The 19,655-nt window shown below is 34.4% G+C and overlaps 2 protein-coding genes across 4 annotated transcripts; both read right to left on the bottom strand.

Annotated features, from left to right (window-relative positions):
* Positions 1-11,431: 11,431 nt before the first annotated feature.
* LOC7475708 (uncharacterized) lies at positions 11,432-16,429 on the bottom strand. 3 transcript variants are annotated; one of them, XM_002304113.4, is made up of 3 exons: positions 16,294-16,429; positions 14,353-15,728; positions 11,432-13,659 (listed from the first exon to the last, which is right to left on the bottom strand). In XM_002304113.4, the coding sequence occupies exons 2-3, from the start codon at positions 15,397-15,399 to the stop codon at positions 11,563-11,565; spliced, it is 3,144 nt and encodes a 1,047-aa protein (XP_002304149.1). In that variant the 5' UTR covers positions 15,400-15,728; positions 16,294-16,429; the 3' UTR covers positions 11,432-11,562. The 3 variants fall into 3 exon arrangements, with proteins under 3 accessions (XP_002304149.1, XP_024452791.1, XP_024452789.1); XM_024597023.2 differs by having other exon boundaries at positions 14,353-15,596; positions 16,294-16,417; XM_024597021.2 differs by lacking the exon at positions 16,294-16,429 and having other exon boundaries at positions 14,353-16,267.
* Positions 16,430-17,462: 1,033 nt separating this feature from the next.
* LOC7475709 (F-box only protein 6) lies at positions 17,463-18,901 on the bottom strand. Its single transcript, XM_002304114.4, has one exon. It carries the CDS (start codon positions 18,853-18,855, stop codon positions 17,728-17,730), a length of 1,128 nt encoding a protein of 375 aa, XP_002304150.3. The 5' UTR covers positions 18,856-18,901; the 3' UTR covers positions 17,463-17,727.
* Between the last annotated feature and the right edge of the window lie 754 nt (positions 18,902-19,655).

Raw genomic sequence — 19,655 nt, 5'->3', positions numbered from 1 at the left:
AGAGATACTGGTTCACAGTTAAGATGGGCTGCAAAGTTCACTCAGATCAGAACAATACCCTTGGATAGGAGGCTATCCCCGTTTGGTGTTATGTTGTAAATAGGAAATCGGTGAATTATATATATATATATTATTTTAATAAGTTGATATTAAAAATAATATTTTTTTAAAAAATTATTTTAATATATTTATAAACAAACAAACATTAAAAAAACAGCTGTTATCTTATCTTATTGTGAAACATCCCAAGATCTCATGGACAACCAAAACATGGAGCTTATTCATGTGAGGCCGGCAGCTACACTTGAATGCACGGCCTCTGGTGAAACCCGGTTTGCTCTTTAGCAACCAAGATGACAAAACATACATGCTTCAAATGAGTATATACCCTTTGACCACATGTTCCTCGAAGAACTAACACAACTTTTACAATGACTCATTGATACTCTAGGTCTTTATCTCCAAGTAGTTCAAAACGACAGACGGTAAACACATTAGCGATTTTTTTTTTTTAGTTTAACGTGGGTGTTCGGGTCAACTTGCGCGCACCTCGACTAATTCCACGGGCCCTGAAGTTAACGACCATGTAAGCCTTCAGTGGCCATCATATGAACAACCACAGGGCTCGAACCTGAGATCACAGAGGGAGCGAACCTCTTGGTCCTAAGCTCTTACCACTGGGTCACCACCTAGATGGTTTAGCGATCCTATCTTTGAATGGACACAAGTGGGTTCAAGGCTATATGAATAAAACCTTAAGGTATAAGTCATCTTCTTTTTATTACTCAAACCTAAATATTCTTTACAACTAAATAAACATACGCAACCTCACATGGTTCTTATCTCCTATCGAAAATGACTTGGGTATCAGAGGTTCTTATTGTTAAGGTTTCTGAGAAGGAAAATGCTTCAGAGAAGGAAAATTATGTTCAGGAAACAGAGAAGGAAACTTATGTTCAGGAAATCCCATATCAAGCTCCCTCATGATCTGTCGTGATCTGCAGGCAATCTTGAGAAATCTGATACTATAACTCTTGAAGAATATTTGCTATAATTGTGCATATCTCCTTTTCTTACTCTTTTACTGATGTATTTTAAATACAAGCCAATTTACAATGTTTTGATTATGTTGTCCAGTACAGAATCATCAAAACTATATTCTTTCGTGCAATTTTCTATCTCTTAACTCTTTTATAGAACATGTTTTTGTAGGTGTTAAGTTGTCCAATCCCAATTCTCTAAACTTTCTAGTACATTCCAACCTTGAAAAGACAATTTTTTACAAGTTTTCAGCATCCTCAACAGTTCTCATTCAAATATGGCAGCTCATTCTGTAATTTATTTCTGAAGGAAGTCAAGGACGTGAAAATCCTGAGCTTCTGAATATTGTTTGGTCACACCTACAGGGAAAGAATATGCCCCGCCTTAATTTTTATAGATTATTAGGGTTTTGAAAGGTGGGGAGCTGCCATCATTGAAACAAGAAAGTTTGGAGTTTATGTGGGTCCGAAACACAATCAAGCACCAAATTGTAAGAGTCTTATCCTCATCATAACATCATCAACAGTATCATTAAATTAAACAAAGATTAATAAAAAAAATTCATGAAAATAAGTGGCCAGCCATGATTGATCCAATAACTACAAAAAACTTTTCCTTCTCCCTTTAATGATAATGACAACCAATCATGTCGACCTTCATGAACTATCCTCAACCTATCATTATTGACCCAACTCCCAGCCCGGTTGCTTATACTTTCTTGCAAGTCTGCATCTCACACTCTCTGCCTCTTAGTCTAGGATGGATCGGCACATAAAATTTCGAATTTGAAGAACTAAAAATTTATTCGAAGATGAGATTTCGATCGGTCATCTAATTAAATTTTGGATAATCTAGTATGATTCTGAAGTTTCTGATTTTCATCTGCAAAACTCAACAAAAGATAAAACCATATAACTAGTTACAAAAAAAAAAAAAAAAACTAGGGTGCCCAAAATTTGCAGGGTCGATCACATATTTGTGCCTTTACGCTTGGGATTTTGTTATGGTGTGGTCCCTCAATATTTTTCTTGTTTAGTCCATCCTTGTACTATATAAGACTTCAGCCTCTTCGTCCGCCTCCTCTTGTTATGCTATTGGTGGCATAACAGGAAAAACCCAAAATTATTACAATTAAAAATAAGCTAAAAAAAAACAAAAATGTCTTTCCAAGTAAGAAATTTAATGGGGGAAAAAACAACAACTGTATAGTATCTCCGATTTTTAAGATTTACTCGCATATCATTCCTAATAATATTACTGACATGAAGAGACTCTTCCAACACATTAGATGATCAACTGGACAAATTTAGAAAAAAAATAAAAATAAATGATTGAGTAAGCATTGTAAGATTCTTAAAACCCAACTTGACACATTTGTTAATTAAATAGACTTGACAAATAAAAAATAACAAAATAAATTAAAATGAGAAGATAGTCTGAAATAGTGTTAAACACTATTCACACATTGGAATAGAACAATATTTTTTTTAATTTTGATCCCTTAATATTTTTTTCAATTGAATTCTTTAATTGTAAAACTAATAGCCAATTGCTTTATATTTATTGGATAGCAACAAAATTGAAAGAAGGAAAACCAACTTAGAAAAAAGGCTAAAAATAGATGGTGTTTTTAAAGTAGACACAAAAGTTCAATTCATCATTTTAATTTTCAAAATTAGAACTTTTTGGTAAATTATTTTTTTCTAAATTCAATTTTGGTACAAAATCTTTTTATTATTATTTTTCAAATATCCTTGATTTGTGAAGAAGAGAGAAAGTTGCACCGAATTCCATCATAGAAAAAATAAGTCATCATTTTCGTTTATTTCAACCAATAAATTGATTGATCTTGGTGTTCATGAGTTTTATTTGATGAAAGTTAATAATTATTGATGAAATAATCAAGTTTGACATGCTAGATTTGATTTATATATTGTTGTGTTCTTTATTTTGTATGGAATTATGTGTAATCTGTATGTTGTTGGGAAAAAAATGGTGGAAAGGGAGAAGGTGAGCTCTGGATATATACTTTTACCATTCTTTGCTTTCGTTGAGAAATTTTAATTGCAGCCACCACACCACTATTACTGTATATGCTTTAGCTACACACACATATACTAGTAGTTTTTACTCCCAATTCCTGGAGCTGAGCTGCTGAAAGGAATTGGATTTTTCAGGAAATAATCAAACAAATATATTTATTAAATAATCAAACAAATATGTGTGTTAATAAATAAATATAAAATTATTATTGATAACTAAATATAAAATTTCAAAAAATAAAAAGATAATAATATATCAAGATATTTAATCTTGCAAGATGAGATATTTCACTACCAGAAAACCGATAAATACAAATGGAAATACCGAGGGAATATTTCCATCTGTAAATTTCCGAGAGATTTTACCGACGGACATATTCCCTCGGTATATACCGAGAGAATTACGGAGGGAAAAAAAATTAAAACAAAGCAAAAAAAAATAATGACGTGTCAGGATTTACCAACGGAATTACCAACGGAATTACCAACGGAATTTATTCCGTCGGTAAAATCCATCGATAAATCCGTTGGTAAACTTGTTTACACTATTCATTATGTCAATTACAAAGGGAATCACCGACGGATTTTGTCCGTCGGTATTTTCCAGAGAGCTCCAAAACTGTTCACTTTCCAATTGCACTGTTAATTGTTGTTCTTTACGGACAAATTCACCGACGGATTGAAAAGTCGTCGGTGTTATTTGGCGGTTTTATGAAAAAATTCAATTGATTTAAAATTTTCATTTAAATATTACAGACGGAATCACCGACGGACTGAAAAATCATCGGTAATTGTTGGCGGTTTCTGAAAACTTTGTACGAAATTGAAAATTTAAATTAAATATTACCGATGGAATTACCGATGGAATAATTAAAAAATATTAATATTCAATTATCCGTCGGTAAATCCGTCGCTAACGCGCCCCAATAAAAAGCCCGAATCCTTTATTTCATAAGAGACATACTTATTTCTTCTTCTTCTTCTACTTTTTCTTCTTATTCTTCTACTTCTACTTCTACTTCTACTTCTTCTTCTTCTTCTTCTTCACTATATGTAAAAAACATTAATATCTATTTCTTTCTCTTCTTTTCTCTCCTCATCTCCTTCTCTTTTTCTCCATGCTCGGGTATGTCTTCTTCTTCTTTCTTCTTTTATCCTCTTAGTTTTTTTTAATTAATATGCTTTACGAAAAAGTTTTTCTCTCCTTAGCTTCACTTGCAACTACATTATGGTAAGATTTTTCTTCTTTTTTCATGATATTTTTCACTATATTTGTTTTTTATTTTATTTTTAATTGTTTTTGTTCTTAATAATTGTATAAATGTTGTTGTGAGATTTGTTTTTTCATATGAGATTAATTTTTAGTTGATTTATTTATAGGATTTTTAAATTTTTAGCAATTGCAACTTCATTTTTTTCATATGAATTTTTTTAGTTGAATTTATTTTTTCATTTTATTTATTTGTTGCAAATTTGTTTGAGTTGATTTTCTTATTTTTTTTTCAAGCATTTTGAGTATATATTATACAGTGTTGATTTATGTTAATTTAATTATTTTATAATTTTATAAAATGAATTTTTTTTTAATTTTTTTTAAATAATTACCGACGGAATTACCGATGGAATTTCCATCGGTAATTCCGTCGGTAAATCCGTTGGTAATAAAAAAATTATTACCGAGGGATATACCGACGAAATGAAGCAAGTAATTTTATTTTTTTATTTCCGACGAATTTACCGACGGATAAAAAATTACCGATGAAGGATTCACCGACGGAGCATTTCCGTCGGTGATGTCGTCGGTAAATTAATTACCGACGGAATATGTGTCTTACACCGACGGAAAAATTCCGTCGGTAAAACTGTTAAATCTTGTAGTGTTTACCTAGTTGTGTTTACTAAATTTATTTATTAAAATTAATTTTTTATTTAATTAAATGATATTAAAAATATACACATATATTAAATTGTTTAAATAAAATAAAAGTAAAAAAATATTATGTAAGGTTGCACATATTATAAATATTATCTAAAAATAAAAAAAACATTACTTTCAAAAATAAAATTCTTATATACAAAAGATTAAAAAAGCTTATAGATGAATCAGAACAATTTTTTTCAAAAATTAAATACGCACGACACAATAAAAAAAACAATATTTATCCAAAAAAGTTTAAATAAGCAGAAAAAATCATAGATAATGGATATTAAATGAAACATCAATTTAAAAATATAGGTTAAAAAATATATCAGTTAAAAAAAGTAATATTATAAAAAAAATAATAGCCTGAATGTTGTGGTTTAACTTGTCAAACTCGTGATTCGGATCATGAACTCAACCGAGTTCAATAAAAATTTCTCCCTTAAATTTATATCCAACCTAAAACAAAACTGGGTCAAAAAAGCCAAGACTCGCAAGCCTATGGTCAAGCACGCTTATGCCACAACAATGATGAGCCTAGGATCGTTGGCGGGCCTTTAAGCTCAAGCTCGCAGGCCTGAGCTTGTTTCTTATTTATTTTTTAATTTTTTTAAGGGGCGGACAATGTTCGTTCTAATTTTTTTTTAAATAAAATAGACGACATGTCATCTATAAACCCAGATTCTAGCCACTACGGTTGTGGCCGAAAAATCAGGGCAGTGATTTTTTTTTTTGCCAAAAAGCCTAATATTTAAGTCATTTCAACCTAAGAACACCTCGTCAACATTCTTATAATATCTATAAATCATTCCATCAACTTCAAATAACCAAAAAATAGCCCAAAAAAACCAAAATCAAACCAGGTTACCTTTGGCTTTGTCGAATTAGATTTGTTTTTTCATGCAATATTGAGGCTCCAAACAAACACCATGAATTCCCTCTCATCTCATAAAACTCATTGACACCAAGAAACCCATTTTGGTGGCCATAAATAGAGTGAGCGATGACATACTTTCTCTCTCATCATTGGAATCTGACAACCCCCCTCTCTCCTCTATTTAACCAGGGATTGAAAAATAACACAAATGAACTTGTATATCAAAATTGATTTTTTAAAATCTAAATGAACCTAAATTATATAAATTGCATTATTTTAAAAGATCAAGGACCTAAGTGTATTTGTCATACAATCTCTGGCATGCTATTCATGTTTGGTGCCTTTTACATCATGGTCCCCTTTCTTTCAATTTCACTATTGACTAAGAAATCAGCAGTAATTGGTCTTCAATTAGGATCAAATTGCACAAAATAAAACTTTGAGGACCAAAATGAATTATCAAAAAAAGAATAGTAAGTCCATATGTTATATGTATGTGTGACCAATGCAAATCCACAGTAATTAAGCCACGCCTTTTAGTATATTCTATAATCTATAATTTAATAGTTCTACATGGGTAGGGAAATTTACAAGTCCTTTAACATTGGGCTACTGTAATTGCTAAATTACCGTCAATTTAACCTTTCAACAACTTAATTTTTTTTCTTATTTTTTTTAATTTCATCTTTTAATATTAAGTTATTTAAGAAATTGTATTATATAATGTTTTTTTTTCTATTAGGTTATATATCGTTCTCATGAATTATTATTATTTTTTTTAATTTTGATTTCAACCTTCAACATTAGATCTATTGGAAGTGGGCTTCATATTTTTTTTTAATTTTTTTCTATGAATTTATCTCAATCTCATGACTCAAGTCATGAATTTAACATGTTAAACTGAGTTGATCCGGGTCATTTTTTTAGGTCACTTTCCTTATTTTTTTTTATTTCATCATTCAATATTTATTTGGTGGGAAATTAGGATTCATAATTTTTTCAATTTGCTTTCTGTGGGATTATTCTGAGTTGATTCGGTTCTTTTTTTACCTGTTAGCCTACCAAACCAGGGTTGCGAGTTTAACAGATTGACCTGAGTTGATTCAGTTCTTTTTTTTAATTGAATATTGTTTTTTTTTTTGTTAATTTCACTCTCTAACAACTTAATCTTATTTATTTATTTAATCTTTCATTATCTTGGTCTCATGGATTTTGTTTTCTCGATTTTAACCTTCAACATTGAATCCGTTGAAAGTGGAGCCTTTTAATTTAATTTATTTGCTTTTTATAAAGTTATCTCTATCTCATGTCAAAGGTTAGGTTTAACAGGTTAGCCCGAGTTTACATGAGTTTTTTTTGTCCTTTTTTTGTGTTTTTTTTTTCGATTTCATCTTTCAAAATTGAGTTGGTTGAAAATTGGGCTTCATATTTATTTGTTTTCTATGGGGTTGTCCCGATCTCATTACTTGGATTGCGAGTTTGGTAGGGTAACCTAAGTTGACTCGGGTAGGGTTTTTTTTTTATCATTTTTATTAATTTAATATTTGTTTTCCAGTTTCATTCTTCAATATTGGATTGATTAAGCAAAGGCCTTCATAATTTATTTTTATTTTTCTTCTATATGATTATCAAGGTTTTATGACCTATGTCGTAGATTTGACAGTTTAACCTAGGTCGATTCAATATATTGTAGTCTCAATATCTAAAAACAAAGTTCATCCAATATGTCATTATATCAATAATAAAAATTATGTCATCTTATTTATTTTAAGTTTATGATTAATTTATTTTATTAGAAAACATGTTAGCAACGATTGAATATTTCTTTTTTATGTTAAAAAAAATTGATATGACCCACAACACAACGCCACCTAATGATCTAATGGCTTATATGGGCGTGTGTGTGTGTATGAATTTATTTATTAAATTTTATGTTTTTGCGCAATTGATATGTCATAAATTTTGTGGTTTAATTTAAATACTACTTTTAGTCATTTGAGATTATATAAGTGTGATATATATATATATATATATATATATATATATATATATATATATAAAGTTGATCATGTTACTAAGATAACAAATGACTAAAAATAGTGCTAATAATATTAATGTATTAATTACCCCAGTAACTTCGTTGTTTTAGTCTCCCTGTTGACTAACTTTATTTATACATATGCTCTACATCGAAAACAAATATAAAAAATTAAGTGGAGTGAACTTAAATAGGAAGCATGGCGGAGCAAATTCTTTCGAAGACCTTAATGGTGGTAGTGGCAATAAAAAGAGGTTCAAAGAAACTTATTACTTGGTGGACAAAAATAGATAATGGTGGGTTGATACTAGAGCCATTTATTATATATGTTCTGACAAGAATACTTTTTTAAAGTGTATTGCAATTGCTGATAGAGAATTCTTGTTCATAGGTAACTTTTTAGTGTGCAAAATCCTTGCTCACGGAAAGGTGGTGCTAAGAGATGACATAAGGGAAGAGTTGACTCTAAAAATGTGATTCATGCTTCTGATATGCAAAAGAATCTAGTTTATAACTCTTTGTTGAGAAAGAATGGGTTAAGCATGGTTTTGAGTCTTATAAATTTTTTCTTGACAAGAGTGGGATGTGTTGTGGACAAGTGATATTTATGTAATGAGCTATTTAAGCTCAATGTTATGACTATTATACTAAAAAACAAGATTAATCAAGCTTCTTCCATTATTTATTTGGTTAAGTCTTCTGATTTATGGCATGATAGATTTGTTCATGTTAATTACAGAATATTGAAAAGAACTAGTAATTTGGATTTACTCTTGAAATCTCATGTTGATCAAAATAAGAAAAGTAAAATTTATGTGGAATCCAAATTGACTAAGTCACCTTCCTATTCCATAAACAAAAGTAATGAGCCTTTAGATTTAATTCACATTGATATTTGTGATTCAAAGTTTTTGCAAACTAGAGATGAAAAAAAATTATTATATTTATTAATAATTGTATAAGATATTATTCTATTTATCTACTATGAAGCAAAGGACAAGGCTTTAAAAATGTTCAAACATTTTAAAATCAATGTTAAAAATCAACTAAATTAAAAGATCAAGTGATATGAAGCGATAAATGTAAGGAATGTGATTTGCTTTTTGATAAATTTTGTTTTGAGCATGATATAACCCATCAAACCACGACTTCTTATTCACCATAATAGAATGACATTGCTTAATGCAATAACCTAACATTGAAAGAAATGATGAATGTTATGTTAATAAATTCAGGATTACATCAAAACCTAGGGGGTATTTTTTCCAACAAATTAGATTCTAAATAAAATGCCTTACAAGATATTGGATAAGACACCATATATATAAGTTATACTTGAAGGGTATAGTGATGCTAAGTAGATATTAGATACCAAAAGACTTAAAATCCATAAATGGATTTAACTTTACTATTAGAGGAGTTGTAGTCTCTTATAAATCTTAAACAAACTTGCATAGCTAGATACTCTATGAAGTCTTAGTTTATAGCTTTAGATAAAGTTAGAGAGAAAATAGATCGGCTTTGAAAATTTTTAGAAGATATTCTAAGTTGGTTGGAACCCATGTCAGCTACAATGTGGTAGCTTATTTGCAATTAGTAAGGCATAAAAAATATGTATAATGGTAAGTCTCGACACATTTGTCAAAAACACAACACTATAAAATAATTGCTCGCAAATGGAAATATTTTTATTGGTTATATGAAGTCAAAGAATAATGTTATAGATCCGCTTACAAAAGGCTTAACAATAGAGCGAGTCGATAAACCATCAAGGGAGATGGGAGTAAAGCCTATATTCAAAAGAATTACCATGTTAGGAACCCAACCTAGTTGAATGGAGATTCCAAAATCTAAGTTCAAATAGACAATTAAATCATATGTTAATTCAGTATTGGTACTCTTACCCCATTCCTATGATGAAAAGTACTACCTAAAACCAATATAAGCTAAGCTTTTAATAATTCTTATTACTTGGGAAATTGAAGTGGGGTATTACAGTCTACTCTTAAGAAGAAGAGTCTGTGAGTGCAAAACAAGGTCACTTCTACAAGAAATGAAAAGGCTAAGTTCTCTAGAGCACTATAAAAAACCATGATGTGTTTGGGGCAAAAATAAACACAACTATGAGAACCAAGATTGTTAGAATAGAAAATGTGTGATCTCTATTATCTGGGTTTGCACAACAAGCTGAATAGTTTAAGACATCATATTCACCGATTAGCCAAGTGAATCTGATAGTTTTCATTAAAGAAGACTTTGGGCTAAAAGTTACCTCTCTTGAAGCATAGGCTTTTCGTTGTCATTGTCTTCCTTCATCTACTTTGGATTTTATCCAGAGAAACCCAATAGTTTCTCACCAAAACTTTCTTTTACAGGTTGATTTTACACAATTTTGAAACTATTTTCCTCTGAATGCACATTCCATTCATAGAAACAAATACAAACATCTAAAAACTTGTTCATAAAATGATCATTGCAGAGCCAAAAATATTGATAAACTAGATCATCAGAGAACTCTTCCCTAGTTCGACTACACCATGTCTACAATTAGTTAATGTTCATTTTTTTAAAAAAAGAGAGAGATTGTATCAGTGCCAAGTGGAGGATGGAACCTATCAAACATTTTCTGCAGTGTTCATTATGACAGTCGTTTGTTGCCATGATAATGATAAGTGAACTTGGCACTCACAAAACAGAAGGAGAGTCAAATTAAGAACTATTTCAGCCTAATAGTTTTTGTTAGGTGAGATTCCAAGATATGACTTATATTATTTTCGAACACATTCTCTCAAGAGAAAGCCCTTTAGGCTACATAGGCTCACACTACATAGTGCTATTAATTAGATATTAATTAAAAGAGATAATAAGGGAGTGATGAGATTTGAATTCGTGATTGTTTGGTCATTAAGGCTCTGATACCATGTCAAAGAACTATCTCAACTTAAAAATTTGAGTTATTAGGTGAGGTTTCAAGAATATTTTTAAATTACTCTCTAACATACCCCCTTAAGTAAAAATCCTTTGGGCTTTAAACTTGCACGAGCTCACACTACCTTATGCTTGATTTTTATTAATTAGAATACGAATAATGAAATTTAAACTTATGACTATATAATCAACAAGATTCTAATACCATATAAAAAAGTCATCTCAATTTAAAAGATAATGTTACTTTAAGGAACTCTATTCCTTGTTTTTAACATCAGAGTCTCACATTGCAGCTAATAACTCAACTAGTCTTATTATTGATGGCTCTGCAAATATGTCTACTCGTCAGCAAACTGCAAACACACCTACAGGCCATGTAGTTTTCGAGGGAGGGGGCGTGGTAGCTATCATTGTTCTAGTAACTTCACCTCTTATCACACTGGACGAAGACAGTTCAATCGGGAACCCCTTTATTGTCAAGTTTGTGACAAACCTGGCTACACTGCCAAGAAATGTTACCTCAGCTTTGATGTTATCTATGCCAATTAGATTATAAATAATTTATACTATTCTCTTATTCTCTATTGAGTAAAAATAAATCGTATTCATAATTTCAAAATGACATGTTTACAAGTATTGATTCAAGGCCAGCATGAAGAGTAAACTATATAAAAGGACAAAAAAAAAAAACTCATCTGTTCTCATACCTGATTACTTACTTTCTGTATCTACCACAACCGCTACTACTGGAACCTTTTGAACGCTCGGACATACAAGCATCTACTGATGCTAATATTTGAGAATCAAATTTATGCCCTTTCAAGGAGGCCCTGACCTTCCTAACCACTTGTTGCTTTATCACCTTACGCTCCATCATTGACAGATCCTTGCATTTGTCCATGCCTTCGAGAAATCCGACAATTGTTTCGCCAGATCCCCCGGTGACCTTTTCCAATCTTACAAGCTTCTCCACCACCTGTGATGACAGCATTTTCTCTAAGCAGGATTTATTTCCTAGCTCAACAAGATCCAAAATGCAATGAACATTCACTTCTCGTGTCTTTATTGATTTTCTGTCTAATGATTCAACCATCCTATCCACTAGACCTGTTTTAAAGATCTTATGCAATACAAGGATCCCACCATTTCCATAAAGCATTTGGTGCAGTGCTGTATAGCCTGAATCCTGCAGCTCCGCAACATTGCATTGCATCATCTTAACTAGCTCGGGAATAATTTCATGGTCTAGAAATTTCGTAATGCAAGGTTCTCCACCAGCCAAAGCTAGCTTCATCAGTAAGAAGGCAGATTCAGATCTCACTGAGTTCTGTTCTGAGTGCCTACTTTGCAGAAGTTCTGATAGCCTTTTGACTAGGGGACTTTGTAAAATCATTTCTCTGATTGTAGAATCTACTGCCTTCTCAATAATTGGTATGAGATCTTGCATTGCCTGCAATATCTGCTTTATATTCCCATCTGATAGCTTATAAATGAGATCTTCAAAAGATTGTGTCTTTGACGTCTGAGGAACAGTTTGATCTGACAGAACAAAAGTTTCTAGACGAAGCCTAACTTGCCATGGCAGAAGATTTAGATTAGATGGATGAAGAGAACCACTTCCAGGATTGCAAGCAACCTCGTAAAATCCCTTCAGTGTGACAATAGCATGGTGTTGTAGAACTTCAGATCCATTCTCAAGAAGTTTAATAAGTTTTTTCTCGATCCCAGAAGCGAACATTCTCTCAACAGCATTCGACTTTCCAGCTTTGGTCAAAGAGTTCAACACTGTAAACATGCTCTCATGCAATATCTCAGCACTAGGGGAGAGCAAATCAGCCAGCTGGTTAAAGGGAATGCTCTCGAGCACCTTATCAACTGTCTCAAGGCTTCCAAATTCCGCGAGCTTTGCAAGGACGATTAATACATGGATTTGAGTTATGGGGTCCTCCTCACATTCCTGCAGTGTTGTTGCCAGCTTATTGATTGCGCCAGTAGTCTCAAGGGAAGGAAAATAATTGCAGTAATCACTCGTACTGAATATATTTGTGATGGCTTCTGTAGTCACTGCAATGAGACTCAAAGAATCAGTTGAGATCAAGTCTGCAATCCTAGGGCCTAGTATTCCACTAAACCTTTCCCTGCTAACTTCGAGCTCAGACATGGATTTGCTAGCCATTAAAGCTTGGATGAGTGCTTCTAAGGTAGTTACCACCTGCTTTTCTTCCAAGACATTAAACAAAAACTCCGTCCTTTTTTCAGCAATCCTTTTGACGTTTTCTTTTCCAAAAATAAGCAGCCAAGGACAAATAATAGCAGTCTCTTCCGGTGAATATTCATTTAGTAGTATCCCAGTAGAGTCATCTGCCTTGCTATCTAGATACAAAGAAACCATGTCGTGAACTAGGTACATGGGATCCATCTCCGTTTTAATCAGCAAAGAACCTTCAACAAGCTTGCAGACAATAAGAGGGAACAATATCTCCTCCCCAAGAACAGACCAAACAGCCTCCAGACAAGCTTCCGGTACAGGTGCTGCCCATGAAAGGGAAGCTAGAGCTATAAAGAGCCTTTTAGAATCTCTAGGCATAGCTTCCAGACTGAACTCAAACGACCCAAAAATAGTTAAGGTGCTCTCAGCTTCCTTTTCATTTACATATGAGACAGGACCAGGTGCACGTGTGGCAAAGGTTGATAAGTTTGTGATGGCCTTTTCCCACTTCTCAGCTCTTACTTCTTTCCTAAGAGCTTTACCCATAACAGCAACTGTCAGAGGGTGGTGGCCACAGCGTTCAAGCAAGGTCTCTGCTACGCCCTGCGAAATAAAGAAGAAAAAATAAAAAGAAAGATCCAAGAATTTATGGATGAAATCAGCAACGTGACACCACTTTTTATGCCTAGTTAATTTCTACTTGGATGTTGCATATAACTTGTATGCCAACACAAGGATGCAGTCCATATATGTATGTGTGTGCGTGTCAAAAATCTTTTAGCAGAAATCAATGAGGCTCACAGCTACATTAGCATCACTCAAAATGAGAATTGTAGAAGTTCGATAGTAATGCACTTGAAAATTTGCACAGATACAAAGTTGTCTTGCTTGCACATGCAGAAAAAAAATATTTCATCAGAAACAAGAACACAAAATGCTGTAATTCCCATCTTCAAGAGTTACAGCATGCAAGTGTGCAAGTTCTTATTGTATCCACAATGAAATTGTGACATGGACAGAGATTCAATAGAGAGGTTAACATCATTTCTTCAGTGGTTTGTAATCTTGAGTGAAAATTCAAAGAGAATCTCACAGATGACAAACTTATCATGTAAAAACTGAAGCGGATCTTTGAGTATAGTAAAAGAAAATAAACAGGCAATGCACAATAAAACTGAGTAGGAGAAAAAACTGGAGAGATGGAAAGAAAAATTGAAGTCCGAACCACTTAGAAAAATTTACAATAAAGGAAAAAAAAGAAGAACAAAAAGGAAAGAGGGTTTATTTGACTCATACCGGTAGTTCTTCCACGCTAAGTAGACTGTGGTATTGAAGGATTGCCTTGCTTATCTCCCTTGTGTCATCTTTGCTCAACTCAACCTTCTCGGCTTCTGTTATTTCACAGACAGCTTCATTTCTTGTCGTCACTAAATACTTGCAATCATTATCATACAGCCGTGCAAACCGCTCAACTATATCCTGCTCCCACACATCATCAAGAAGTATGAGAATGCTCTTTCCATACAGTGCTTCTTGAAGAATACAGCAAACATATTCAAGATCTCCATTATCTTCATCTCTAATCTTCTTCCAAAATCCAATTTGCACCAGAAATTTAGAGATTTTTCTTGCAAGACGTCTCTGGTATTCATCCTTATTTCCATTGCAAGCATTTCTACTACACCATTGGCCAAATCCAAGTTCAACTGCTCCATCCACAAACTTAGTAGGAGGGTTAGAAGCTACTTGTCGAGCCAAGCACGACTTTCCGATACCCGATAACCCAACAATTAGAAGAACCCGATGAGAAACTTCTTGTTCCAATAAGTTTCTCACAAAGTGGCATTTACTAGAAATTGGCCATCCTAATTCAACCTTTATTTTCAATCGAACTGGGACATCCTGTGCTGTTGATTCTATCACCATCTGAACATGTTGGGCAAACCTTTGAGACTCAAACCACCAATTCAAATCATCTCTAATGGTATTTATCAGTTTGCTAAGAGGGTCTCCCGCCATAGAACTCCACACGACCTTGGCCAAATTCTTTACCCTACTTCTTGACACAATCCTTCTTGCCTTCATAATGTTTGGATGCATTCGTTCTATCAGCACATTCAAGCTTTGGATTTGGTGATCTAACTGGGGGTTATGAAGCTTGTAGACATGTTTTTGCTTAATTTGACGCGTCAAGTTCGCAAGATCATAGACAAATTCCTCTAGCATTCGGATTTTCTTAGGAGCTTCATCAAGATTCCTAGAAGCCTGATCTAATGCACTGACAACCCCTACCATACTTGAGATTATTTCTGTTGCAGAAGAAATAACTTGCAAAGCTTCCATTGCTACTCAGAAAGACAGAGCATGCAGTATTCCCAATATTCTTCCACTGTATAAATGTCCCCAAACCTCTAGTCATGTTTGATACAAAACCCCAACTGATCCAGGGTAAGATGTAGAGTTCTCATTTAGGAGGAAGAAACTGGATTGTGGCAGTCCCCAGCAAATAGAAGTTGAACCAGCAACAGCAACAACCCAATCTAGCCAAATTGGACAGTGAGTTAAAAATTCAAGATTCAGGGAATTCTCACAACATACAAGAGGGCAGTTTCAGGCTACTCCAAGAAAATCCATATCTTGTCCACGGAGTTGTGAAAATGAACTCTACTAATCTAACCAAAAGAGAAAAAAAAAAAATTCAACTCCAGAAACAAATTTGATGAGCAAAACTTTCCCGGTTAATTATATCAATGAAATTTCTTATGCTGGCTGATACAAAAGATTAAACACGAAGGAAAGAAACTGGCAATAAGAGTTCACAGTTCCACAAAAGATGCGCTTGGAATTAGAGAATTCAATCAAGTTAAAAGCTAAGCAGAAACCATAATCCACTGCCTATCAAATACACAAACTCCCCTTTAAACCTCCTATGTTTTTCCACTTTAAATTCAATTATTACCACCTACTCATTCATTAACAAACATTTTCTCCAACGTGTTAAACAAACATTATTCACAGAAAGGAAAAACGCACTTCAGTGCAGATGATCTACATCCACTCTAAGAGTAGAAAAGCAAAAACAGCAGAGTCTCCGATACAAGTGAAATACCGTAAAAGAGAAAAACTCAACCCAGCTCCTAAATCAAGAAACTGAAGACCATGCAGGTTTGACCTTGAAGAAACAAGTGGTGTACTTAACAGATCAACAAAAGACGTTCATTAGGGAATTATTCATACCGTATATGCGACAGAACTGTGAGAACAGTCTCTTACTTCTCCGACGTAGGTTTGTCCATTATGTTACTGTGACAATCCGTCAAAATAGGCGGTCGAGATGATGCAACTGGAAAATGTTGTTAATTATATATATATATATATATATATATATATATATATATATATATATATATATGCGTTTGGGACCTGTACTCTTCATTTGTTCTTAGCGTGATCCCTTTTATGCTTTCTTTTTTCCAATACGGTCCTTTTTCTCAATGATAGCATTATAACTCTCCATCGGTTAATGTCACTCGAGGGTGGTGACGAGTAAGCCAATGGGCTATGGTGCCGTTAAATCAACAGCAGTAAAGAAAGAAAATACGTGTTCTAAAAATTTAAAGAGATGTCCATAGAAATGGTTGCTTGGCATTTACGGTAAGGGAATGCTGCTGTCTTAAAATTTGAGTAGCAAGTAAAAAGGCATCATTTGATTTGGATCCATCTTTCTTTCCTTTTTAAAAAAAAAAAAAAATATTGGGATCTTATATTTGCTTTCATTTAATTTAATTTAATGAAGTAAAGCAAAGTTCAGTTTAAATTATCCCGAGGTTTATGAGTTATTTTGATATATTAAAGGAAATGGATTTGTGATAAATGGCTTCAGATGAAAGGGAATCACAAGCTAGAAATTAAGCAGTTGCCGATTATAAGTTCAATGATTTGAACTCCTTGGAATGAAGGTTGTGCTCGACACACTTTCACTTTTTGCCGCACCATCATCTATCATTACCATCGTCTGGCCATTATATGGTCATGTGTATATGAAGCATGAAATGGATGTCGAATGTAAATTGAAACTTTCACAGTTTTCATGTTTTGTTCAGACAAGACTGTCCTGATCTCCCTTCCTTACCAAATACACTTACATTGCCTGCAAATTCTAGTGTATCATCAAAGTGTTTCTTTAAAGCTTGGAAAATTCATTTTCAACTTCTTTCAGCACCTTGGGTGGCCTATTTTTCCTTGCTGTGACAGAAACTATGGCAGGCTCTAATATATCTGCTCACCTGAAGACACTGAGCATGCAAAACCCATTGGAACATTGGCTGTGACTCTTACAACTACAGTACCATAGGTCCATATCTTGCTCAGAACACTTACACCATGAGAAGCAGATTCCTCGTAAATGGAGAAGTTACAATTTTTAGTGCAAATAATATATTTGGTTAATAAATTTCAAAGGCGAGGAACGTCAGTGCAAATACCCCGAGCTCGTGAATCCTTTGTTCTCAAAAGAGAATTATTCCTTTCGCATAGAATCCACGATTCACAAGCCAATTACCACTCAACTGTTAATATATATATTACATTGCAAATGAAAGAGGGACAAGGCCCTGGCGAAGGCCCTACTGCTACGCTGCTGCAAGATTCACAGCACATCCGCACAATGCCTCATCGTCTTTGCTTGGAGAACGCACAAGAAGGAGCAAGATTGGGAGGAATCAGAACACCTTTGATCGGCAAGTTTTGTACTCGTTTGCCTTTTATTGAACAACAACCCTCTACCCAGAACCATTCCCATCTACCTCTCTCGCCAACCTTTCTCCACACCGCCATTCCTGAACCAAGGTCTCTGTACAAACATATAGCCCCATCACCCCTTACACATTTAGTTGTAGCCCAGCTCGCCTTCCCCCCTAAAAGTTTCCTTGTCAATTCAACTGGCATCTTCTCTTTTAAACACCACGCGTGTCTTTCATCCAGCTCCCACACACAGGCATCGCCACCACTCGTGCCACCGACAAGTGTCAGCCTCCCATTGAGCTGAGCTAATGTGGCAAATTCAAGCTTATCTGCCATGTGCACACTCAATTCCTGCCATTTATTGGACCTAATCTCAAAGCCCATTATGCTATAAGCCCGGGCCGAGGTCATCCAATATAGCACCCCTTTAGAATAGACACTCTCATTAGGGGTCCAGACCGTTAGCCTCACCGCAAATTCCACTGGCACTGACCCCACAATTCTCCACGCGTCATCCTCCGAGTCGTACACTTCCATTGTGGGCTCATACGTGGCAGCTCCACGTGGAGCTTCGGACATCCCTCCTGCTACATAGACTCGAAAATGTAAAGATGGGCCGTGTTGGGCTGGGCCTAAGATCACAACACCAACAGCTGGATTAGTCCTTGCAATCTTCAGCATTGGAAGGCACCTGAATTCCTTAGTGAAAGGGTTGCTTATAGCTAATTGGAGAGTTGTAGAATCTGTGGGTCTTGAAAGGATTAGGCTCCCTATCGAGGCAATGGGTCGGGTCGGGTGGGGTTGAAAATCGAGAGATAAGACGTGCCACTTGTCGATATTTGGATTGTGAAGATAGCAACATAGCCCACGACTGCGTGTGGGCAGAGCTACAAACCATGCTTGGTGGTGCCGGACCATTGATGCGGCGGTGCTCAATGGGTATGAATTGGCACAAGTGCGCCAGTACCGGCATGCTGTCTTGGCACGTGCCAAGGAGTCCGGAGAGAGGAAGGAGAAGATGTTAGCAAGGAGTTCAGATGGGAGGCGGTTCCACATTTTCAAAAAGGCTTCCCTCTAAAGTTTGGGCCATGGAAGAGTGTATATATAGTACAATTTGAGGTCACAAAGCAAAGCAAAGCAATTATTGAGATGAATGATTGGGGAGTCTAAAACATGGGGATGTGTGCCCACAAGCACAATTTGATCTGGCCTGCATGTGAGTGTTAATTTCTTTTGTCTTTTTCCTTCCGCTTCATGCGACAAAAAAACAAAAGATGGTCCTCTGAGGAGCCCAGAGGGTAAGAGAGATCAGACGACAATAAATAAGAAATGGACAAATAAAGTACTGCCATTTTGGATCATCAGTCATTTTCATTGTTCACAAAGGTTAATTATTAACAATTTGACATCCACTAGGTCCCCTAGGGTCATCATGAGATGCTTTGACGAGAGATTGACTGAGGGAGGAGGATACAGCTACCGGCTGCCCAATAAATTGTCCATTCGATGGCAAAACCATTCTGGCAATTATTACTCATTTAAAATTATAATGATGTTATTCTCACCTCGCAATTTATTATTCTCACTTCATCATATCTTATACAATATACCAAGTATCACTTCGTATGCTCGCCTTAGTCGTCTCTATCATACCCTAGCAATCTCTTTTTTCTCTATAGCCTTTACCCAAGTCACTAGTCTTTCTTTTCTTTTGCACGATTCTTTATCTTGGTTCTCATTTCAACATCCTTGATATTATTGTCAACTTATCCATGCATATGAACCATATCAACATACATGTTGTCTATTCTTCTGTGTTATGATAATTTGAAGTATATTATTATATACATGAAGTC

The sequence above is a fragment of the Populus trichocarpa genome, chromosome 3 (genome assembly GCF_000002775.5).
Source record: "Populus trichocarpa isolate Nisqually-1 chromosome 3, P.trichocarpa_v4.1, whole genome shotgun sequence".
In the NCBI taxonomy this organism is placed as follows: Eukaryota; Viridiplantae; Streptophyta; class Magnoliopsida; order Malpighiales; family Salicaceae; genus Populus; species Populus trichocarpa.
Note: the sequence above shows the minus strand (reverse complement) of the source record. Positions and strands in the feature narration are given on the sequence as shown.

What these genes read in the sequence shown, in the direction of transcription:
- LOC7475708 (XM_002304113.4), bottom strand. Translation starts at nt 15,399, where the DNA reads ATGGAAGCTTTGCAAGTTATTTCTTCTGCAACAGAAATAATCTCAAGT. An exon ending in TTAGCGTGGAAGAACTACCG is followed by an intron (nt 13,660 to 14,352) that starts GTATGAGTCAAA and finishes TTTATTTCGCAG; the next exon opens with GGCGTAGCAGAGACCTTGCT.
- LOC7475709 (XM_002304114.4), bottom strand. Translation starts at nt 18,855, where the DNA reads ATGTGGAACCGCCTCCCATCTGAACTCCTTGCTAACATCTTCTCCTTC.